General features: G+C 43.2%; 1 protein-coding gene across 3 annotated transcripts in view; it reads left to right on the top strand.

Annotated features, from left to right (window-relative positions):
- PSD3 (pleckstrin and Sec7 domain containing 3) overlaps positions 1–25155 on the top strand; it is a 100011-nt gene that overhangs the window by 54317 nt on the left and 20539 nt on the right. For all 3 annotated transcript variants that reach the window (XM_042023426.1, XM_042023427.1, XM_042023428.1), the window contains 3 exons: positions 12763–12806; positions 20666–20859; positions 23298–23368. In XM_042023426.1, the coding sequence (XP_041879360.1) occupies positions 12763–12806; positions 20666–20859; positions 23298–23368 (309 nt within the window). The remainder of the gene's footprint in view (positions 1–12762; positions 12807–20665; positions 20860–23297; positions 23369–25155) is intronic.

Genomic DNA, 25155 nt, shown 5'->3' on the forward strand with positions numbered 1-25155 from the left:
AGCATCTTTTATGAGCAAAAATGCACCTAGGACCATCATGTGGCTGTCTAGCCATTTGCCCTGTAAGGATGTAAATTCCTGATTGCAAGAGACTGGGAAGATGTAACCAGGGGAAAAGTCCACTCAGTTAATGTGCATCTTATTTAGCCTTAGGTGCTGTTGGGCAGACGACATAGGGTGAGCAAACTCTCACTTTGCCTTCGCATGGCTTGGCAGAATAGAATGGGACTGAGATGTGAATGGAGACTGGAGCCTCTTCAGCCAGCTTTTGACTGGCTGATGTATCTCAGCACAGGACATTAACATCAGCATGCCAGGGCAGCCCTGCCTCATTGCTCTGTGTGTGCACAGACTTGCTCCCTGTGTGTCGTGGTGTGAGTGGGATGAGAGCTCTTGTGTCCTCCCAGACCCCAACACCACTGCTGCTGTCCTTGCCCTGCCTGGTGATATGGTGGCGTGGGGCAGGTTGCTGTACCTGGTCTTAGCCTGCAGCACGGGCGCATTGCTGCAGTCTTCCAGCTCCTTGTGCTCACTCTGCACAAACTGTTTGCCTTTTCTGGGTTTGGGACAATGTCCCCATTGTCCACTTTTGCCTTGCTTCTCACACAAGCTGCTCTACCTGCCCAGTGTCTGTTGGCAGCTGCCACGATCCTGTGCTGAGTAGAGCAGAGCAGTCTCTCTCTCTCACATAGGAGCATGTTGCCATGGCAATGCACAGTCTGCTGCATTCTGGGTCTCCAGGAGCCAGAAATGATGGTGCTTTTGCAACATTGAGGTAAACATCTCTCTTTTCCCATATACAGTGCATCCAGCCCTCAGTAAGAGTACCAGTTCCTATTAGCGTCAGCCTCCCCGTGCCCCCTGCATGGAGGAATGGGGCTCTGGGCACTGAGAGAGTGCCTGACCTCTGGAACCAGGTTCCTGTAGTTTGGAGTGGTGCCTCTGGCAGTGGTAGTGGCTCTCTCATCACTAGGCTGTATGGGTTTGCCACAAGGGAGAAACAGGGTGCCACTCCAGAGCTGCATCACTTGTGGGGCAGCCACTGGAACATGCAGGTTGCTTGTGGTATGGCTGCAGCTCTCCTGGCTGCTGAGTGGGGAGATGAGTCCCTAGCTGCTTGTTCACAGCTCTGCTGCTGGTTTGCACTGATCACCTTGGGAAAGTCATCTCTTTTCCCCTAAGCTGCTTTTAGAGTGTGAAAGTGGCCTTGCTCTCTCTTGCACCCTGGGAAGGCACCCTGTGAAGGCACCCTGTGAGGACTCTGGCTAATGAGTGCAAACACTTAGAGTTGTGGAAATTTGCTGATTCGTCTCTCTGGGGCTTGCCAGTACTTCGTTATGGTGCTGTGGATTTTCACTCGTTTTTCTGGTGCTTTCGGAATCCATCAGTGTTTCTCACATCCAGAAGCCTGTAGCTGGCAGGTGATTGAAGACTCTTTTACAGTGTTCTTTGTCATTGCAGGCAGTAATGAGCATGGCAGGCTGTTGCAGGCAGGGAAGTGTGGCCGCGTGAACTGAAAATGAATACCTTGCTTGATCTGCTGGCATTTGTTCCAGCATCTTTCTCTCCACCTCTCTCCCTCTCACTGTTGGTGTGTGTATGAAGGGGGAGTTGATGCTGGAGAGGGGAGCGGAGCAGAGCAGGGGAGGAGTTTCTATCAGCCTCTTCTTTCTCTTTTTCTTTTTTTTTCTCCCGTCCAGTGACGTGAGCAATGCCTGGAACAATCAGGCTGGCTCCAAACAGTGTGCCTGAAGATGCTGGAGAAAACAGCCTAGTGTGCTTTAAGCAAACACTGATTGCTTGAGCCTGGGCTCTCCAGACGTAATCTTTTCCAGTTCCTCTGCAGGGGATTGGGAAGTTCCATTAGCTTTCTTCCTTCCCATCCCATACGCTCACTTTTGGAAATGATTGGAGTTAACAGTGTTCAGAGCACCAGCAAAGTCCGGGTGAGAGCCGCAGGTTCGGTGAAATACTCCCGAGAAGAATCTCTCTGGCGGCAGTCCCATCGGTCAAAATCTATGAAAATCTCCAACTCCTCTGAGTTTTCTACTAAAGAAAGCAAGGTAAATAACTAAATATCAATAGTGGTTTGCTTGGTTAGGCATGGGGTTGGTGTTGTGAAAAGGTTATGCTTTGCAGGAGTTAAGAGCTCCGGATGATCTGCAGTGATCACAGAATTGCTGTCAGGTCAGGAAAAAAAAAAAAATCTCTGCATTTGAGGAGAGACCTGAAGGTGGAAGAGCTCTGGTGTTATAATGATCGGGTCTTAGTTGAATGCCCTGTCACTGAGCTTGGTGCAATAGTAAACAGAGAAAACTTGCTAGTGACAATGCTAGTTGGAGCTCTGCACTTGGGAAAAGTGCCAGAGTTGGCAGGTGATGTCCTTGGAATTATCTTTTTAATAGGAATTGTTTTCTGTAGAAAAATAATTTTTGCTCCTTATCTACAGCTCTGTGGTTTAGTAGGCATGGGTGCTAGATGAAAATATTGTCCCACTTGCATGCATGATTAAGTACTGCTGTTAAGTATTTATTAGGAAGGCATTGCTTGTGCATTTGCAGGAATATGTTAGTGTGTGGTAATGGTTGGTAGCACAGGCTGTGCCCAGCTGCTACAGTGACTGTGTGCAGCATCTCCTCACCCAGCCCAGCCCAGTTATTCAGTTCCTAAGCAAACAACCCCCACTCCATGCAGCATCTCTTTTTTTTCCTCATCCCGCACTCCCACACAATAACTGAGAGGCACCCAGGAACTCTTGGCAAGCGCTTTAGTAGCCGTCTCCCTCTCAAAGGTGCTCCATGTCTCCAAGGGTTGGATGAACTTTATGCAGTGACCAAAATGTGCCTCTAATTTCATTCTTATTGCCAGTTGATTCTGCCCTTGGGATTAGAAGATACAACCACTTGCAAAGGTGTGTTGAATCAGGGTGAAATATTTCAGTGCATCAGCCAAGCATTTAACTATGTCTTGGTTCCATGTGCATGCAAAATAGGCACAGGCATGGATCTTCTTGTACTGTCCCTTCCCTGAATCTCCTGTCTGTTCTGTGAGAAGTCTCCTCTGCTATGGTGAAAAGATCCCAGTGCTGCACAGTAGTTCCTAGCAGATCACTCTCTGCTGGCTTACAGGTTGTATGGCATTTCAGAGCCTGAGCTGTGTAACTTAAATCACAGAGTACTGCAAACAGAACTAAATCTAAGTATTTTTTTCAGTTCAATTTAATGAGCCTCTGTTTTCAGGACCTTATTAACCATATCTAAGAAATAGTGTATTGCTGAGTTGGGGCAGAGAAATAGCATGGCCATCATTTTCAGGCTGTTGCTGATGCAGTATGTGCTTCTCCAACAAATACTAAAGTGAAGGCTGCATTGTGCAGGTGCTCTGGGACCCTGCTTTTGTGATCACTTTTACCCTAAGCATGGGAATAATTGCACAGTATTCAGTGGGAGGATTTATGCCTGAAAGCTCTCCTGCTTATGGTAAAAACTCAAGTCTTTTGACATTGGGTGAATTACTTAATCTATATGTCTTCCCTCTCACAGGCTTTGTGTCCAGTGTGTATGCATGGTGGAGTGTCCTCAGGGCAGGGACTTTTTCCCAGGGATGGTGTCTGACACAGTTTGTTAACTACTGCAGTAATGAAAACTCTGTGTTCATTCCTCTGTGGAATTCACATTTCTGCCTGCTAAGTGCTGTAGGTTGTTGTTTGAGAGGTATCCACTTCTTTTCCTGCTTATCTCAATAAGGTGGGAAGAACACTGCAGCTTTGTTTCAGTTGTGCTGTTTTCTTATTTCACACAAAGGTTTTTGTATCTGTAGGGCATCTAAGATGTGTAAAAGCTGCGTTATGGAGGGCTGAGAAGATCCCTGCATTCCCTTCAGTGATGCCTGCCTGGCTGATAAGATGACAAGCAGCTCTGCAAGTGATTGGTCTCGTGATTTTGGACAGCCCTGTTCTTTCCATCTCTCTGTTCCCCATTCTGATCTTTGTCTGCCCATTTATTTTGCTAAGACGTCACTGATCTGGAGGACTGATTTATAACTGAGCTTTGGCTCTTTGATACTGCTGTGTTGGTGGAAGAACCTGGAGGTTGTTAATCTGTAGTGTGGCAAAGGAGGTCTTTTTATCAGTGTAACTCTGTGCATATGTGTTCGTGCATCACTTCTCAGGAAATGTCTTCAGTTCTAGGCTGGGCTTTTCTGATCATTGATGCCTTGTAGATCTCCTCAGTCTTAAGTAAGGCTTGGTTTGTAGACTTGTCCTCTTCATATTTCTGTGGGTGTGTTTCCCTCTTTGTGTCTAGACTGCCTTGTATTTTATCTGCTCCCCATATAAAGTGATTACAGTGCTCAAGATGTGTTTCTGTGACTGCTTCAGCTGACTTTGGACAGGAGACAGATTTAAACCATTTGTGCCTCAGAAACATACTCCTCTTCTACTTTTCACTTGATGTGACTCAGCCTTTTTTGCTAAGCTAGAGAGTATTATGTATCGTCATGCTTTAGTTAATATGAACAAAGCACCAACATGGTGCCCGCAGATGAGGTCTGCCTGCTGCCAGTGTCAGAGAAGCTAGGTAGCCCAAGTACCTATCATCTCTTTGACGCACATCAGGTAGTGCCTCCGTGTGTATAGAGGCTTCACTAGGGGGCTGCATCCTGAGTGTGTATTATAGGCAAGTACCACAGCCTTAGGGCAGCAGGAGAACCTGTGAAAAGGATACTGTGAATTATGTACCATTGCTCTCTGGAGAGCAGGCTCAAGTCCAGATGATATGCAAGGTGAGTCAAAGAAACTTAGGATCATCAGTGTGACCCAGCATGGTCGCTAGTCTCTTCTTGTGACAGACTTCTTTTCTGCAGCCAGGGGCTGAATTGCCAAGTACTTGTGCCTGTCCTGCCTGCAAATGCACAGAGCCATTAAAACTGTTGAAATAGGCTGTGTAGGTGCTCCACTATCAAGAAGCACTCCTCTAGCCTTTTCTCTATTTATCTGTAATAATTCAGTATGCTGCCTTTACAATAACACTGATGAAACACTTCAGCAAGTACAGAAAAAATCTTTTCAAGCAAGCCTTGTGTATCAGTACAAAGGATGCATTTCTTGTGTGGCATTAATTTCTTGGCTCTCAGGAGCCACAGCCAACCATCCTTTTCTGTTTTATGATGATATATTTGGTACAATCTTTCTTTCCTTTTTTTTCTTTCTCCCCCTCCTCCTCCTTCTCCATACAAACCAGATTTTTAACAGAGGAGTTTCTCTTCGAAATGTTCTCCTCCAGTTGGTGACGCACTTGAAATTCCCTGGGTGAAATAATCTCCTTTCCTTCCCCCTAAAACATTCCTATCAACCCTATCTCCTCCTACACCAAAACAACATTCATCGGTTCCATATGCTGCTGAACAGCTCTGTGCTGTTTTATGAATAATGTATGCCGGCTTGTTAGAAGAACGTTTGTTGTACAAACCAGTGGAATTTAAAATTGAGAACAGTATCAGCAGACATGCCATGCCATGCACTAATGCACAGGCTTCTTGGGGTACTATTCTGGCATCCTTGCTGCATCCCCATCAGAAGGGGGGAAAATTCATGAGAAATCGTGGGCGTGTGGGCTTTGAATCTGGCAAGGAGTTACAGACACTCAGTGATCAGAACCCTTATCCTTGCCTTGCCAGGTGTTACAGATCTGTGCGTGAGGACAGAAGAAAATGTCAAGATCTGGGTTTTGAGGGAAGGTGGCAAATAGCAGGTGGTGAAGTAGTATAGATCTGTATTCTGGGGGAGGGCCAGCCTTCAGGTAGTCACTCAAGCAGCAAGCCATGAGTGATATATAGCACTGTGTTGCTCCCCATCCAAACCTGTCAGAAGGCAATGATTCAGAGCTACGCCCTGGTCCAAAGGATGAGCACGTTAACACCTATTAGGAGTCTGTGCAGACACCTGGAATGTCTAGTATCTTTTGCCTCTGTAACCTGTTCTATTTTTGTAGAGTTTTGCTACTTCAGTTGTTTTTTCTCCATCCAGTAAAGTACATATGGCAGGAGCTGGAGCTGATGCCTGGCTGGCTGCTCTGCTCCAAAGGACAAAGCTGATGGACAGGTGCTGAGTGACTGGGGGAGATGCTGTGACTGCAAAGACTGAGCACATCTTTGCCCAGAGGTGTATTTGGGGCTTCCTTGCTGCTTGGAATCAACCACGCCATTAGCAGCTGGAGGTGAAGAAGAAATGTATCCAGGCAGGGGTGCTTCTGGCAATGGCAGGGAAGTGTGGCAAGGGCCTGGCTCAGAGCCTAAGTGCAGCCCTGTCCTGGGGGCATCAAAAGCCACCCAGGCTATCCTCTGCAATGATCAGATCATTCCTCCAACAATGACTCCAAAAATCAGGGAGAAACTGGGTGCAAGGAAAGATCATGACAGACAAGAACTGAAGACAGTCTGGGTCATCCCTGCTGTCTCTGTGAACTTAGTTTTGGCTTTGCCAATTTACCGTCTCACAGCAGGTATTTCTGGCTCCTCTTTTATGTGTGGAGCAGGTGTAAGAAATGTGTGGTGTATTCCTTTCCCTCTTGGCAGGCTTTTCTGTATGGGCTAGTGCAAACAGAAAGTCAGTAGCTTGCTTCAAGAGCCAGCCCTATGTTGCCTTTTGAGGGGAGGAGTTGTACAGTGCTTTGGGATCTCTTCAAGCATCTTGCATCTGCTGGGTGGGCTTTGGGGGCCCTGCAACTACTTGTTACTTAGATGATTTACCAAGATCAGTATCTGGGTAATTTGCTAGGTCTTTGTCCCTGTGTACACACCTGGTTGTGCCTTTCTTTTGTACCATTGCTTCTGCATGCAGAGGCTGACTCACAGCATCACTGGCAGTCAGCAGGTGACAAGAGCAGCCTGTTTAAATGGGTCCAGTGGTTTGTGCATGTGACAAGATTTTGAGGAAGGTGAGGGTAGTGAATGACTTTTTTTTTTCCTTGGTAGCTCTGTAAAATAAACAGGAGTTTTCAGAAGCATTCTCTCCATAGTTTTGCTTTTCTTTCCAGTTGGACTGAAAGTACCAGCCAGTAAGAGCTTGTGAAAATCTGGAGTTTTTGTGGACCTACTTGCTTACCAAAGGGAGAATGGGGGTGGAATTCAGCAGTTTTTTAGAGTTACAGCCTTCCACTTAAATAGGAAAGTGTTTCTTGCCTCTTTCATGAACAAATACAAACAAATTCCACAAACACATAACAAATCTCTTTTTTTTTACACTGCAGTCTTCTAAGGGTCAAACTGGAGCTGTAGGAAACAGCATTGGAGTTAAAACAAGAAAGGTGGCTAGGATTTTGCCTACTGTTCTGCTTTATGTAGCAGTCAATTTCTTTTATTTTGCCTCCAAAATTGCACTTGTTTCTCCGAGAAGCTTACAGCAGTGCTCGGCCTGAGGTGCAGTGCACCTAGAGATTACCACTTGTCAGAAAGGGGAAAGCTGTAAACTCTAAGGAGTTAGGTCTTTGTGTTCTGGGTAATAGGGATAAAAAGTCAAAGCATTGAAGTCAGACACAGGTGAGTGGTTGATATCTGGGGGTTTGCATCTTGTCTACAGTAGCCCTGGGTGACAAAAGAGATAGAAAGTCTTTCCCTTTTCTGGTTGGTATCGGTCCAGCTTGGAAGATGAGACCCATGCAATATTCATTCTGTCATTCACTGCTGTGGTCCAGCCTCCTGTTCTCTAGCTTACATAGTGAATTTGCCAAACACTTCCCAGGCTAGCAGGTAGGAAATGGTGACTGTTGTCAGTCTGTAAGAGTGCTTTAAATGGGAGCTTTTTTTCCTTTTTTCCTTTTTTAATTTTTTTCTTTTTTCTTTTTTTTTCATTTCCCAGGAGAAAAACAGGAATAAATAAAAACCTGTTCTTGCAGGTAGCTGAATACGGTGGAAGTCATGGCCATGCCATAGTCTCTGATGAGTTTTGTTGCAATTTAGTGAAGCATTTAAGTGCTTGTCTCCAAGTTTGTTTGATTTAGTCATACTCTGGAGAAATGTCTGCTAAAAAGAGCTGCTGTCTGCATCAGGGCCTTGGGGAACCGCCATGAAATAAATCAGGGGGCAGGTGAGGTGCTGTACACATATGCTACTAGTTGCAAAACATGGCAGGAGGAAATTTTACTTCTCTGGAACATCTGAGAGCCCAGGTAGACATCAGGAAAATGTTCAAGTGTCCGTTATTTTGGAGAATAACTGGAGAATTTTGGAGAAGGGACATAAAGCAGCTCTGAAAGGCCAGTGAGTCCAGCAGCAAGTGCACAGCCTTGCAGCAGGCTCTGCCAGAGAGGTGGGTTGGGGGACTGGATGGGTTGGATGAGAACTCATGTATTTGCATCCCTGGAGAGGTCCTCTGCTTGCTGAGGTCTCAGTGAACATGCCTGGTAGACACACGGAACATGCTGCGTATACAGCTGTTGTGAATGCTCTCTACAGTTTTTCTGTTTCTTAAATACCATAAACTTTTTGACAGGCTCTATTTGATGCTCTGTGGGGGACACCATGTCCTTGGTCAGATGTGTGCCATATGACTGGCTGTCTTTTACTCCCTAAAGTAGGAAGACAGTGTCTGGCTCATTAGTAAAGTTTGGGACAAACATACCTCTCTTTTCACAAGGCAAAAGCCTGGGGTGTTTGTTGTCCTTGCACCAATCTGGACTGCTGCTTTTATGTGTTCTGCTCTTTGGCTGCAGTGATCCCTAGAGATGTGCTTAGCAGTGATATCTCATAAAAACCTGTACAAGGCAGGTGTTAATTTCAGAGGTTTTGACCCAGTGTTGTAGTCATTTGGGCCAGAGAGCAACAAATGTGTTTCCCCAAGCCAGGTTTTTGCTGGTTCAAAAACTCATTCAGCTAGATGAGGAAAAAAAATACTAGTTCTGAAAAAATGGGAGGCAACTGGGGAAAATATGCAGCCTCTTTGCTTTGTATTTGGAAGTAATTTTCTGGCTGAAAATGTAAGAGAATATTTTAGTCATAGCAGGAAGAAAAAAACAAGTCAAAGAATAAGACAGGAGCTTTGGCCAAATCATATAAGAAATGTTCAATGACCCCAGGAACCAGTATCAGCATTGGTTTGTGTAGGAAAATGGAGTTGTGTCTAATTCTGCTGAACTGGCAGGAGGAAAATACTAGCTCTTTCTTTTGCTTTCTTTCTGCAGAGTGGTCTTAAAATCTCGTGATAGCTTTTCACTGAAAATTAAGCAACTGCTTACAAGTTGCCATAAATGCCCATCCCTTCACCTTTGGCTGTTTGCCTTTGGTTCAGAGCTCCTTACACAACTTCACAGAAGATACGTTATTTAGAAATAGTGAAAACTCCAGACTTGGAAATATTTCATCATATTTCTCTGAATGGTACAGTGAAGCCCAGTTAGTGGTGAGGACCTCTCTTTGCTAGCTCAGTGTAAGTAGAATGAGGCATGATTATTCCTGGTGTGCATATCTGCTGTATTGCTCTGAGAAACCTACGTTTTTTGGAACACTGTGACCGAGAGTTGCTGCCTGTGTAGCATCAGCATGAGGTGAGTTACACCAGTATGTTTGACCTGCTTGTGTATGGTTCAGTTAAGCCAGATGTCCACAGAGCTGAATATTAAGGATCTTCAAATAAGATTTCCAGATTCAGAAAGGAGCCAGTGGATGACAGGATGAAGAGTGGGATATGCTTATGGTGTTGCTCATGCAAATTCAGCTGTGGCATATGCACAAGGCTAATTTCAACGCTTCAGTTTCCAAATTATTTTTAGTTTGGGTCAACATTAAGGCTATCTAAATGTTACTGTTTCTGTTGAGCATCATGTCATAGCTATTATAGTATGTGATTTTCAGGCTTGTTCATACTTGATGTGCTACTTTTTGCTAATCATGTGCATCAACAGTTCTTCTACACGTTAACATATTTTGAGGCTGTGTAGGAGTTATGTGCCAGAGAGAGTAAATCTAGCTATGTATATAAGGTGAATTACAAATGTGGATTATACGTGTGAGAATCAGGGACATTCCATACCAAAATACTTCACTTCAGTTAAGTGACCTATTTGAAGAACTCCATTAGCTTGTAGTAATACCAGGGGTTTAACCATTGTATACATCAGCTACTGGAGGGCTGAAATAAGACATACTTATCCAACTGATGTATGTACTTTCTCTCAAAAAAAATCCATCCCAGCTGTCTTGATACTCACCCAGGCTTAAGTCAGCCTTCAGACTGACTTACCCTTTTCTTTGCAGGCTTGTTTCAACAACAGAACTGTTACCTTTGGTGTCAAACCTACTGGCACCTTTCCTACGAATTGAAAGAGAAACGGTGTTAGTGGGCAGCAGTCCAAGATGGTGATCTTCAAGCACAAAAGTTGCTTAACATTCATTTTCTGTTTTGCACTTAGAAACTGAACGTGTTTATGTTTAGGTGTATGACTGGGAAAACATTCAGGTGTCTGTGAGGCTCAGGGACTTTGGATAGCTATTCTGGCAAATTTTCACAGGTAAGCCCATATGGTGAAATTTTAACGTCCCCATTAAAATCATTGACAAAAATGTCTCACTGAGAGTCAGGAGTTAAACTGAGCTTTGAATTTCAAGGCCATAGTCTTTTGCAAACTGTAGGTAAAGTTCAGGTTCATGACCACCTGAGGAACTAGAATGTACCTAAGTCTGTGAGAACCAATGAGATGCATCCCAGAGTCCTGAGGGAATTGGCTGATGTAGTTATCAAACCACTCTCCATGGTATTTGTAAAGTCATGGTAGTCATGAATTCACCATTCTATTGGTGAAGTCTCAGGTGACTGGAAGAGGGCAAACATTGTACCCATCCATTAAAAGGGTAGAAAGGAGAACCCTGGCAACCTCACCTCTGTGACTAGGAGTATCATGGAACAGAGTCTTCTAGAAGCTGTGCTAAGGAATGTGGAGAACAGGGAGGTGATCCAAGACAGCCAGCATGGCTTCACCAAGGGCAAATCCTGCCTGATCAACCCAGTGGTCTTGAATGATGGAGTGACCACATTCCGTGGACTGTGGATACATTATTGCTGCTAGCAAGAAATTTTCTTGCTTCTTTCTAAGTCTGTGAGATACTTCTCTCTCTCATGAAGATATTTGCAGAGTTCTTAAACTATGAACACCTGCGATCTTGTAGAACTATGTTTATGGTACAGTAGAAAAATATTTTCACAATGGATGTTTTAGGATTCTAGCCAACCACCCCTGGGGGTGGCTGATTCTTTGTCCAATTAGACTATGAAGAAAAAAGTCTATAAAAGAGTTTGTAAAATAATTAAATAAATCAATCTTGCTGCACAATTCCTGCCTGCTGGATCTTCTCTCCTCCTCCCTATGGCTGTGGAATACAGTAATAGTGGACAAGGGAAGGGCTTACACATGTCATTTATCTGGATTTCTGTAAAGCCTTTGACAGAGTTCCCCACAACATGCCTGTCTCTAAATTGCAGAGAGATGAATTTTGTGTGTGGACCACTGGATGGATAAGAAAGTGGTTGGATGATCACATCCAGAGACTAGTGGTCAATGGCTCAGTGTCCTGATGGACATCAGTGACAAGCAGTGTCCCTCAGGGGTTCATATGGGGGTCAGTGTTACTTAATGTCTTCATTAATGACATGGATGAAGGGATCAAATGCACCCTCAGCAAATATGCAGATGGCACCCAGCAGAAGGATGAGATGGCATCCAGAGGGATCTGGACAACATAAAAATCAGGAATCTCGAGAGGTTTAACAAGACCAAGTTCAAGGTGCTGCACCTGGGTCAGAGCAACCTCTGGTATCAGCACAGGCTGGGGATGAACAGATGGAGAGCAGCCCTGGGGAGAAGGACTTGGGGGTGCTGGTGGGTGAGAGGCTGAACATGACCCAGCCATGGGCACTCACAGCCCAGAGAGCCAAACGTGTCCTGGGCTGCATCCAAAGCAGCGTGGGCAGCAGGGGAGGGAGGGGATTCTGCCCCTCTGCTCTGCTCTGCCCTGGTGAGACCCCACCTGGAACACTGCATCCAGCTCTGGGGTCCCAGCACAGGAAGGACAGGGACCTGCTGGAGTGAGTCCAGAGGAGGAACGCCAAGATGATATGGAGATGGACCACATTTCCTATGAAGACAGGCTGAGAGAATTTGAATTGTTCAGCCTGAAAAAGAGAAGACTTTGGGGTGACCAGGTTGTAGCCTTCCAGTCCCTGAAGGCAGCCTACAAGTAGTTTTTATAAGTGCATGTAATGAAAGGACAAGGGGCAATGGCTTCAAACTACAAGAGAATAGGTTTAGACTATATGTTAGGAAGAAATTCTTTGCTGTGAGTGTGGTGAGGCACTAGTACAGGTTGCCCAGAGAAGTTGTAGATGCCCATCTCTGGTAGTGTTTATGGCCAGGTTGGATGGGGCTCTGAGCAACCGGGCCTAGTGAAAGGTGTTTCTGCCCATGGCAGGAGTGTTGGAACTAGATAGTCTTTAAAGTCCTTTCCATGGCTGTTCCATGATTCTGTTCATAAAAAGACACAAACCACAAACCCCTAAAACTTGCTTGAGGAAATGACTGTAATCTCAAAACATGCATTCAGTATTTTTCCTTAGGTGAAATTTCTGCTGAAGATTCTCACATTAGTATTAGCAGATGTGGTACTTTCTTGAGACAGCTTGCATGCTGATCTTAGTTGGGTATCTTTCCTCAACATAATAGTGTATGTGGAGGAGGCGTCAGACAATAATTCCGTCTCATTTCTCTCCCTTTGCAGGCCCTCTACAATTCAATCAAGAATGAGAAGCTGGAATGGGCAGTGTAAGTATACTTCTACTGTGTAGAAATTAGGAGTTTAAAAATAGTACCTGTGTAGTAATCTGTTTATACCTCCTATGTCACCATCTGTGTGAGCTCCAAAGCCTGTAGAAGATAGCCAGCGTACATAATGAGTTTGCTTTTTTGCTAATGAATGACCTGGCAATACAGACTCATCTGTTTCTCCAGCAAGGGGAGTTGTTATTGATATGAGCCAACTACATTTGTAAGGAAAGAGGACATTTCATTTAGTTGGAAACTTCAGCCTGAAAACAGAGAAATTAAATCCTCTGTTGTTCCATGACTGTATAAATAAAACAGAAGTTGACTTTTCCCTTTATCTTTCTGTTCATTGTGTCAGAACTGCTGAATAGAAACACACGTCTTGGATTGAGTTTCCTGCTGTTGGTTTATTGTCTTGGTTTGTCTCCTGATTAACTATGGATAACAACAACAACCTGACGTGAAACATCATAAATTGGACAAAGTCTGATATCCCCCCCTTCGAATCCTTAGTTGATTTTGACAGGCTAACAGTTGTTAACTATGGAAATGCTGCAGACAAGAAAAAGCTTCAATTTCTGATTGTGTTAAACTGACATTTCTCTGCGCTTAGGTTTCATGTGGTCTAGTTATGTCAGGAAAGGGTAGAATTGTCTCCTTTTGATTTTGCCACTTGCAGAACAGTGGATTTTGGTATAAAATAGAAGAATGATGTCTTTTATGTATTTTGACTACAAAAAGGTGTTTCCCTGCACGTATTTACATATCTGAAACCTCACCTTCTTGGGAACACCTTATCTGGAATGCATGCTCATGCACCGCTTGTGCTAGAAGTCCTAGCAACTGCCACAGGTCTTGCAGGCCCAGTGGCTTCTGATCTTCATTGTTTTAAGATCATGATCTGCAAACAAATTTCTTGTCAGTGTGTGCAGCCTCACAAGGGCTGCTGGTTCCAAGTGGAATTGCTGTCCCAGTTCAGAAATGTGTTAGGTGATGTCAGAGTAGTAAAGAAGGTGTGCTATTAAGGGGAGTCAGCAAGAAGTGCTATCTCTGATGAGCATTAAAAGTTGTGGTGGGAGACATTTTCGCAGACTCTGTCTTGGACCTGGAACACACTGTGTGAATCTTATGTGTCCCACCAAAGCTGTTTGCCAGACACTGTAACAGGTACTTTAGAACCAGCAGAATCCATTATGTGACTTTCTCGATGTCAGAATTTTCCTCCAGCTCTTGCCAAAACACCATATCGTATCTAATACACTTGGGTAGCCTCCAAGTGGGAACTGGCTCATGACTGGCTCTGCTCCCATGAACCTCAGTCAAGGTGATTTATGAGATAGCTTGTTTGTGTATAGGTGGTAACTGCTTTGGCATTTACACAGTCTAGTCCATGTCCTTTGTTTGGGGGAAAATTCCAAGCAGGCTGGAAGAGGGATAATTCAGACTCTTTTGTAGATAAAACTTTGGGTGGGTATATAAAGCTGCCTCCTTACAGGAGAATGCTCAAAGGTGGCAGTTGTCTCTTCCAATCTGAGACTGACATGTAGCTACAACTGATGTTACAATTACTTTCCATGATGAGAAACAAAGCTCATTCTGGGCATAGTCAGTACCTTTAGAGCTGAGAGTACTGGCTGGAAGAGGGAGTGTGAAGATGTTTCTGTTCATTTTTATAGAGATGTGTGGTTGGTGTAAAGAAATAATCCCAAGAAGCCCTGGGGCTGGCTGAGCTTGAGGGAGGAGGCACATAGCTCTCTTGCTCTACTGCTGTAATGTGCAGAGAAAGCTGAATGGGAAGGAGACATGGTCAGTTTTGTTCTGATGGGACCAAGGAAGATCCCCTCTCCCTTCTAAAGATTATTCCTTTGCTTCCCTGATGTACTTGGCAGAGTAAGAAGTGGGACTTAAGGCAAAGGTGAAGATAGGACCGCAAATCCCAGTATAAGCTCTCCTGCAATGCTGGCATGTTGAAGGAATGCCTTTCCTCCAGCCAGGAATCCTTTGAGGATCTAAGATGCTCATGAGCTAAGCAAAGGTTTAAGAGCTGCTTTGGAAGTACATTATTTAGTGAATTAATTGCTCTCAGTAAGACCATAGGCAGGAGAGGGTAATGGTGAAACATAAGCTAGGGAAAGACTGCTATGCAGTCTTTATCTTACTAGTTGTGAGCTAGGTGTGTTATCATCTTAAACAGTTTGCAGTACATTTCCAGTAGAACTATAGTCTGATCCAAAGCCCACACAAAGAAAAGGCTACCATTGACTTCAATTTTGTAATCACAAGAAGTGACACCTTAATCAGCAGATGTTCTCCAGAGACTTTCAGTAGGAGTATTCATTTATCCTTTTTGAATGGGAAAGCATGAGTACAGCCCTGAAGAGAGAATTGCATTACAGCTCTTCTTCTGCAGTAGTGCCTGTTTCAAGTTCACCACAAAGTTAAAAGTGAATCACATACCATAATCTGTAAAATAAAGAGATCTAACATGGAATTTACCGTGAACTGATAGCTGTGGGATCCTGAAAGCACACTTCTACTCCACGCTGCACACCCCAAAGGTGTGAATTATTCTTCACATCCATTGTGGATGTGCTTAAATCTGAAACAAGGGAAAATTTTGAAATCAACCTTTAAAAAAGTTTTCTAGCAATAAGCCTTTTAAACCAGGACACAAGTTTGCCTGGATAAACTAGAGAAGTGCTTTCATTGGCGGTTTTTGTGAACTGGTTATTCTATCTGGAATGGGTTAGGAAGAGTAGATCCAGCCATAGAGGCAAAGAAATAGATTGGCTGGCCTCCTAACATCCCTTCAGTTCCATTGTCTATAATACTGTATCTCAAGTCTTTTAGGTGTTTGTCATTCTTTGGCTTTCACACTGACCATTGTCAGCTTTAAGCTGAAAAAGAAAAATCCATTTGATTACAAAGGTGCCAGAGCTAAATATGTTTTGTTTGCATGATGTCTACATGGAAATGTGGTGGTGACCATTATTGTTTTCCATTGTTTGTAATACTATGTCTGTTTCCTGCTGAAGGTAAGATGAATAAAAAAAAATCATCATCTTAAAATAGAAATAGGTGATCTAGAATTAATATATGAACTCCCAAAGCACTGCTTACAAAATGGCTAAGGCCAAATGGCTGCATTTGAGCCAGTTGTGTCCCAAAAGCCTCCTTTCAGCAGAACAGTGTAGTTTTCAGGAGAATCATTTGGATTTTAGCTAGTCAGTGATAGACTTTTCTTTCCAGAGAAGTTTACATGGACATGATACATTATTTTTTTGTTTTTCTGGGCTACACTGAAAAGTTATCTCCTTTCAGCCAAAAGAAAACAGGTCATTGAGACAGTGATGGTGGGAAAGAGATGCTGCCAAATCAAACTGTGATGCTGAGATCAGGGTAGTTATAAAGACATCTGTGCTGAAGTTCACCTTTTTCTAGGTCAAAGTGAGAAATCTCTCCCTATTATAATTAACTTTTTGTCTCCCAGGTTCTAGGATGTTTCCTGTTTGCAACTTCTTGATTGGTTTTAGAGTGGGCTCAAGTGGTATTCAACCTGGTTCTCTATTCTTCCCTCCTCCCACTGGGAAAGATGCCAAAACTTCTCTCAAGTCAATTTCCTAATACAGATGTTGTCAGCTCCACAGATGCATGTTAGAAACCTGATTTTTTTTTCAATTGCAATATTTAAATGGATGAACCCAACCTTCTGCTATGTCAGATAAGTTTGCTATTTGAACAAATGTAGAGATGAAGCAGACTTTTAAAAATGGAAGGGCTTGACCACATCATTCCAGATTAGTGACTTCAGAATTTTCCAAGGCAGAGCCTCAAATCAGACCGTAGAGTGTACAGAAATAATTTAGTTACTGAGAGAATCGGATGGTGCTTTTCTCCCAGAAGACAAAAATGGGACTTCTTGTATAGGGTGTTTTTGGAAGAGGCAAAAAATGCTTTTCTTCACCAAAATGGCAACATGGGGATTTTTATGTTTTTTACATCTATGTGTCTAAGAATATGAAGCAAGCTCTTTCTAGTTGTCAGTGACCATTTACTTGGGAAGGAAAACATTGTTGTTTCAATGCTGTGGCTGTAAGTAATAGCACAAGCAGATCCTGGCTTTGGTGTGCTGGTTCTCATGGTCAGCCAGAGGGCTGATTACTGCTATCTCTGCAGATCCTTTTCCAAAGAGACAGGCTTAGGGAGGTGGAACTGAACCTCCTTGTTTTGGAAAGCCTTGCAAACATCATGTGCCATAACCAGAGTCTTGGAGAAACTCTGCAGATGGTAACCTTTTCCTGTCACCAGGACCCTGCAGAGCAGAGACACTGTAACTCCTATTTCCTTTGGATGGAAAGGTGGGACATAAAAGATGTTTTGCAGCTATCAGTGCTTTTCGGTCATCACGGAGGGGTCACCAGAGGAATTGGTTCCAGACCCAGAGCCAGGAATGATCTTCCTCTACTGATCAGGGACAGAAAATCTCTTAAGACTTCTGCAAGCCTAACTGAACCCTTGTGATGGTGTTTTGACTACTGAAAGGTGTTTTGGAACCATTGTGGATTTTTTCCCCCAAAGGCCCAAGGATTTTGCTACTTCCTGTATCAAATGGGAAGGAGAGGTAGCAGTCCTGCCCTTTAAAAGGACATGAGCTATGCCTGTGTGACACTACATCCATGACTGAACATACCTGCACAGGGAACCTCATCCACTGACTCTCACCCCACATCACTGGAGGCCTTTGCACTGGGGATGTTACAGCACATGGATGATCTGTGACAGCCATCTGAGGATGTGGAAAAAAGTCACATTCCCCACTGTTTAGGGTTTCAAACAAAGATCAGTTTTCAGGTTTATGTACCCAGAGGCCCACTGAATTTTATGCAGTTCTTTCTTGCAAAAGTACCCTAAAGGCTTGTTAGAAGTAAGCTCAGATTGTTAAATTCCTGATAAACAGTATTCGGGACCTATCTATTTGGCCACCTTTGGAAGATACCTCAAGAAAGGCTAATACCTGAACTTTCTTGCTACTTTGACACTCCTCCAAATTGTCTTGCATTCTTCTTGTGTTTGACCACTGAAGCAACATGGACTATTTGAGTAAATGAGTCCCAGATCTCCTGGTTTTCATCCACTTCTTGTTTGTAATGAGTCCTTCTTGCCTCTCTGGCTCCCTTCATTGCCTCTTGCGGAGTGACTCGTTCATCTTGCCCTCGTGCATATTGTCAGAGCACTCAGCTCTCAGAAATGCCTGAAACTTCTGCGTCTCAAAGATGTCCCATTTTCATCATAGAACAAAAGACCAGTTACAGGTTTGTTCAGTGCTACCAGTAGTCGTAACAACAGATGCTATTTTGTCCTTGTCCACCATGTCTTTTGAGGAATTCCTGTTTTAATCGCTGCCCTTGAGGTGCTGAGTTAAGAGCACTGCCCCTAGCACTTAGAGGTGTCCAGGATTCCCCAGGACTGCTTATCACACCACTCTGGGTGCTTGGTTAAGGGCGCTGGTATGTTCCCACAGGACAGTTGATCAGTATACAATAGCTTACTCCCATAGCTCCAAAGGAGATAGTTTATTCCAAAAAAATGTTAAGCCTTCTACTGGAGTTGGTCTCTGCTGACAAGGAGAAACCTGCAGTGTCCTTGGCTGAAATCCCAGAACTCAGAAGGCACTTCTGTGTGACAAATCAGCCTGAGTGCTTCTGCCCTTTGAGAGATATTAGTCTGGATTAAGTGCCTCAGACTCATGTTGAGAGAATTTGCTTCTGGAATGGACATACATCTAAGAAGCACATAACACACAATGGTTCAGGCTTACCAGCAACTAGTGGGTGTAGTAGACACATGAATGGCAGGGACAAACAAAATTGTCAGAAATACCTACACTTTTTCAGTTGGGAGAGAGCTTCAACCAAAGCATACTTGAAGAAGTCCCTACTGCTTTGACTAATAAAAAATTTTTGTAGAACTTTCTGTGCTGGAGTGGGAAAGCACACACCAATAGACTGAAAGATGCAAAGAACAGCTCTTCCTTGCAGGAATCAGGTCTTAAAGTAAAAGTTTTGCTCCTCTTAATTAGGAGATCTTTCAAGACAACATCATGAAGATGTGATGCATCTCTTTCACTATATCTCTATAATTAATATGAGGTGATGAAAGTCAAATGCTTGGGAACATTGCCTGGTACTACAGAGTTTTCTAATACAGCCCCTACGTTTCTGATTTGGTTTCCTTGTTGTCAAACCAGTCTCTTGTCCTTTTACTTTCTTAGATTAAGTTATTCCCCAGAAGACCATTTCGTAGAATCATAGAACCATTTTGTTTGGAATCATCTAGTTTGGAAAAGACCTCCAAGATCGTCAAGTGAACCTTTGACTGCACATCACCTTGTTGACTAGACCATAGCACTAAGTGCCACATCCATTTGTTTCTTGAACACTTACAGGAATGGTAACTCCACCGTCTCCTTGGGAAGTTTGTTCCAATGCTTGACCATCCTTCAGTGAAGAAGTTTCTCCTGATGTCCAACCTGAACCTCCCCTGGCACAGCTTGAGGCTGTGTCCTCTCATCCTGTCACTGGTTGCTTGGGAAAAAAGGGCAACCCCCACCTGGCTACAACCTCCTTTCAGGTAGTTGTAGAGAGTGATAATGAGCCTCCTTTTCGGCAGAGCTGAGGATAACATAGGTTTGTTGCTCTAGCCTGCAGTTCTTGGAGGACATTTTTTTGAATGGTCATTCCCATAAGTAGCCATGGTAGGAGTATATCCCTAAAGGAGCTTCTGGATTGATGTATGCCTTGCTAATCCTCACATAACACATGCCTTTGAACATATACATGTGTTTGGAATGTCTGCCTGAGCTTGCTCTCTCTGCTAATCATCTGGGTCCAGTGAGATGCAGCAACTTGAGGTCCACCCTCAGTGGGTTGGCAATATTAGCCATCATTATGCTTAAATGATAATTTTTTTTCTTAAATCAGATGCTGGTCTCAGGAGGTATTGCTACCACGACTTTCCAATGGCAGCCTTCATCTTCCCTGACACACCTTTCCTAGTCACCTGGACAGGAGTATATGTAGACTTCAAAGGATGAAGGGCTGCTCTGTAATCTGGCCTGTTCTCTGAAAACCATTGTCCTACTCTTGTGATGGACACCCTTTATTTTCTAGGTTGCCTCGTCCTTTTTAGCCTTTGCCTGTGAAAAGCAAAAAGGTGTTTATTAGTCAGACAGTGCTTGTAACTTGCATTGTTATCCCCAAGAGCTGTGTTGAATACATTGCCCTAGTAGTAACATTTTGAGCAGCATTTTGTTTCCAAAGTAAAGATAACATAATTCACCTAGTGTAGTTTTTATTTTTATTTTTAAATTACTACTATTATGTTAATCTGCAGAGGGGAAAAAAAAAAAAGAGGTAGAGTCTGTGTTTCATATGCTAAGCTAAGGGGTGAGCCAGAGTGATCTGTAGTATTCTAATTATTTTCATCAACATATGACCTCATGAAGGTATTGGGCATTTTTCAGGAGAACCCAGCAGGCAAATGTTTCCTGTTTTAGCACTCAAATACATGGAGTTAAAAACAGGTGAGGTTGGAAGACACAGAACACTCTTGAAGTCTTCTCTTTTGAGACAGTCATCGAAACTTGGGCTTTATTGAAAACCTGTGTCCTGTCTGATGAAGTAGGTGAACTGAAGCTTTGCTATCATATGTCTATATTTTGGTATATTTCTAGGTTTCTCCCTAATTATGGCCCCCTGTAATGAGAGAGGTATGTTTTGACAAGGAGTGTTCAAAAATTGCTGAAATGTAACTTAGCTGGTCAGTCCAGCATTCATGCATGATTTTTACTGCTTTTTAAGGGATGAAGAAGAGAAAAAAAAATCTCACTCGGATGGTACAGATGAAAAGGATAATGGGAGCCAGACAAAGGCTGTCAGTCGAATTGGCAACTCAAATAACCCGTTCCTGGACATCCCTCATGACCCCAATGCTGCTGTATATAAAACTGGATTTCTGGCTCGGAAAATCCATGCAGATATGGATGGAAAGAAAAGTGAGTAATATTTAAATCCTAATGTGTTATTTTCTTGTTATGTCTTCACAATGCCACTTACCAATGAGCCCATGTGTTTCTCAAGGTGAATAGTGCTGCTTCATTAGGGGAAATAGCAGCAATAACAGGCAACACAGCAACTGGATTATCACACTCTCACTGTTAGGCCAGAATTTACAATGCGCAGTCCCATTTGCAGCAGCTCTAATGTATAAGAAATAATGTGATACAGCAAAGCAATGTGAATTTTTTTGTGCTAAAAGAAAATTAATATAGTGGTTTGCAGAATAGAAAACAATTTCAAGTGAATTACAGTAGCTGTTCTGTGGTAATTTGATAATTCTCCTTTCCTTTCCAACACCAGATTGTTCCAAATCTCCCCTCCCCTCTGGGTCTGTCTTTAAAGAAAGGCTGTTTTCTACCTCTGTTTGGAAGATGCTGTAACTGTTCCCTTCCCTGCTTTCCCAGCCTTGGGTCACATATCCAATGAAGGGCAGCAGCTTTTGGCACCAGCCTGCTTTTTACTATGCAGTTTCACCCTGCCCCTTTCTTGTAATAATGCTGCTGTGTCTTTTACTTACTTCAATTATCTCCTTCCTTTATTTTCCTACTTCTGTTTGTAATGCACTAATTATCAAGGGCCTCTGATGCACCTGTGTGTGTGTTTTGTTGTTTGGATACCTTCATTTGTTGTCTACAGATCTTGGAAAAAGCTGAGGTTAGTCAGAGCATCTGCTTTTTTCCCAGTCAATGTTGATGATTGCCTACTCATGGTTCTCATTGTTGGGCTAAATCTCAAAGACAAAAGTCTGGCTTCATGATGGGTTTCCAGTGACAGCCAGTCTCTCCTAGCTGGGCTAAGCTCTCTGCTGTTCACATGTTTTGCTAGTCTATTTTAGAAGGTACAATTGGAGGTCAGTATTTTCAAGATGGAAGCTGACAGCTGGGCAACTGGATCCAGACAGAGGTGTCAAAATCAAGCTGACCTAATTCTTTGTGATGTCTGAGTACTCTAAATAGATTCGTCTTTATTAAACATCTTATTTAGCCTTTATAAGTAATTGTATCTAGCTGCCTTTATTAAATTATTTCTTTAATTATAAATACCAGAATTGCTCATTGTTCAGCACACTGGACACTGGAATTTTGGAGATAACTCTTTTATGAGTAATATAATTCGGGCCATGTTTTCAGAAGTTCCTGTACAATTTAAAGGTCTGCCTTACTGTCATGCAGTTCTCAAAAAAGTTGCATTCTGGCTTTCTAGGCGCAAATAAAACTTTTTTTTTCTTTTTTTAAGCTAGTTAGACGGTCTCTTTTCATATTTCATTTCTTAATGGAGTTTTTGCAGGGCAAAGATTAGCTTGTGCAGGATTTCTAATGAAGTGATGTGCTAGAATGCTCATCTGTTACTTTCTCTGGAACCTAGTTCTGAGGGTTGAAGTCCTTAGGCACTTAGAGGAGAAGGGTGTAATGCCTGGAAGCTGAACTGAACAAATGCCAATTAGAAATAAGGCGTGTTATGCGAGATGATTAACCTCTGGGACAAGGGACTTGTAACCCCTTCGTCTTCACTTTCTGTGTTCAGATCAGAGTGGGATGCCTGAGTGTCACGCTTTAGTTGGGCACGGGTTATTAATTCCAGTATGGAGTCAGTGATACACGTATATGGGTGCTGGTCAGCCGTGTATGCTTGGTGGGGAGTGAGTTCAGATGCAGGCTTCCAGTCTCTGGCACTGTCACCATACAGCCTGTGCCTAGTTCTCTCCCTCTGTCGCACCTGAATTTCAGACTGGATCCTTCAGCCTTCATGCTGAATTTACTTTTTTTCCCCCCCACTGCTTGTCTCTAGGAATTTATGGGCTAGATATGTTGTCATATGTTGTCTCTGTTACGTTCTTCAATCTCTAACTGACTTTAGCTTTCTTGTGGGATTGGGTATTTTTCACATGATTTTGTTTGGCACCCTTCTCCTTTCTCAGTGCTAGCTTGGGTGTGCACTAGCAGTAAAGGGGAAGGATGCTTTGGAGAGACACTGCTTTCTGAGTAGTATCCCACTGGTCCTGAGCAGTGCCTGCCAGCCTGCTTTGGCATGTAAAAAGACTGTTTCTTTCTGAAAACTGCCATGGTGCAGAGCTCAGACGTAGTTGTGTAGGGGCAGTGTCTCCCTATCTGCAAAAGCACAAAGGCTGGATCTCTGTGGCCTGCTTTCTGCATTGCTGCTGCTCAGTTCTGATCCAGTTCAGGGCTGTCATTAGGGTTGTTGTATTACTCTCTCTCACAGCAGGTGTGTGCAGGCACTGTGCTAAGTTGCATTGTCCTTTGAAAAAGATAGTACGAAGGAGGTTTAACACAGGACTAATGTAGCTCTCCTGTAGCCTAGACAAAGTATAAAAATGGATCTGAGTTAAATGGGTTTTCATTTGTTTTCTTTCCAGCTCCCCGGGGAAAACGAGGCTGGAAAACCTTTTATGCCGTGCTGAAGGGAACAGTCCTGTACTTACAGAAGGTAGGGGAAATCACTATCTTTTGAAAACTAATTAAAGAGGGATAAAGCAGCATGCATCCTCTCCACTCTCTCAGCCCACCTCCAGGCTCCTTTCCTTCTGATGCACAGCATGACTGATCTCCCTACCCCCCACCCTATTAACACACACATTCAGGCATGAATCCTTTCATTGACAGCCTCTCCCTTTTCAAATTTTCAAGTTCAGTTCCACTGTCCCCATCTATGTGCACCCTGTAAGTTCCAGTGTGTACCATTGCTGTCTCACACGGCTGAAAAAGATAGCCAGCTTCACCAGCAAAGACAGTGTCACCTCTCTGTGTCGTGCTCACATTCCTCTAGGCTGCTTTTAACTTTGCATTTCGTACGTATGACTTCCCCTTCTGTAAGGTTGTCCTCTTTTCCCACCTTTTCATAGTATACTTTTCTGCAGTGCCTGCAAGACCAGCTGCAAAACAGTTGAACAACAGCTTGGCCTAGGTAGGAATCTGCAGCTTCTGTTCCTTTGCAAAACTGAAGGATAAAAGAATACTTTCCTTCCAAAAAGCCGGAAAAGACTGGTTTCTAACAAAATGTGCTTCCTGACAGCAAGATGTCTAAAAAAAAAATGTCACATGAAACCCTTCAAGCCTTTTGTTGCAAGCTTAAATATATTATAGTACATTTTTAACTATACTGTTAGAACATAAAATGCAACATATGAGTGAGAACTGTCAAAATCAAATAAATGGCAGCAGCTAAGTAGGTTGTTAAGGCTTTTTGCCCTCCAGTATAGTTGAAATATTCATGGAATAGATGCTGCTTGTCCAGACTGCCCTGTATTGAAGAAGTATGCTTCTTTGAAAGCTCTTTTACATTTCCACTCTGTTTTGTAACTGTCAGGAGTGAAAGTACATACTGCTGTTTCCTCCTCCCCTGCTGTGGATTTCTGAAGTTGTTGGTTTCATTGGAGCCAACCTGAATGGTCTCTTGAGAAGAAAGAGTGATTTGGATCAAATTGTTAACAGCATGAGGTTTACAAGGTGAATGCTCAGGGTGCAGTACCTTTTTGAGGGGGCTGAAATCCTGAAACAGACAAAACAATCTGCAGTCAGGATAGAAGATTTGGGCTGAAAGTTGGATGTGATATGCTCAGAGCCATTGCAAGAGCCTAGAACCAAGTCTGCTGAATCCCAAGTCCTTTTGCTGGGAGGAAGTTCAAGTTTTACTAAAATGCCTTCATAGCAGGCTTGTTCTTGTCCTTTTCTGACTGAAGTGGATTCAGCTGCTTCAGTTTCTGAAGTAAGTCATCTTTAATGTTCATCTGAAAAGACTGCATGGTTCTCTGAGAAATACAAAGGCTTGTTTGTACTACAATAATTAATTTCTTACTTGATATTAAAGGGAAAGAACTGAAGATACTGTCTATTTTAGCACTTAAATTAAATATTTTTATGAGTATTGCTGGCATATTAGTTTAAAAAGCTTTCTGTTTAATAAAATGTAGAGATGCTGATGTAGCATGCAAATTTTCCACAGAATGCTGCCCGCCCCCTTCCTACCCTCCATGCTTTCAGGAGCCGGGAGTAATTTCACGTATGACTGAATCTTAGCAGAATGAAATGCATTGTTGGAGTTCTTGTTCTTACTCGTTTGTCATTTCTGTATTTTGCACTTGTTGGAGCACTTGAGTTCAGTGATTACAGGGCGGTACTCTGCAAAACTGCATTCTCCCATTTGCTTTGAAGCCACCTTACTGTAGCACACTGACAAGCAAGGCTTTTGCTTTAGAGCTACGAGAGGTTGACAAA

The sequence above is a fragment of the Corvus kubaryi genome, unplaced genomic scaffold (assembly GCF_017639235.1).
Source record: "Corvus kubaryi isolate FWS band 111438036 unplaced genomic scaffold, C.kubaryi_AGA036_p1.0 37249, whole genome shotgun sequence".
NCBI lineage: Eukaryota > Metazoa > Chordata > Aves > Passeriformes > Corvidae > Corvus > Corvus kubaryi.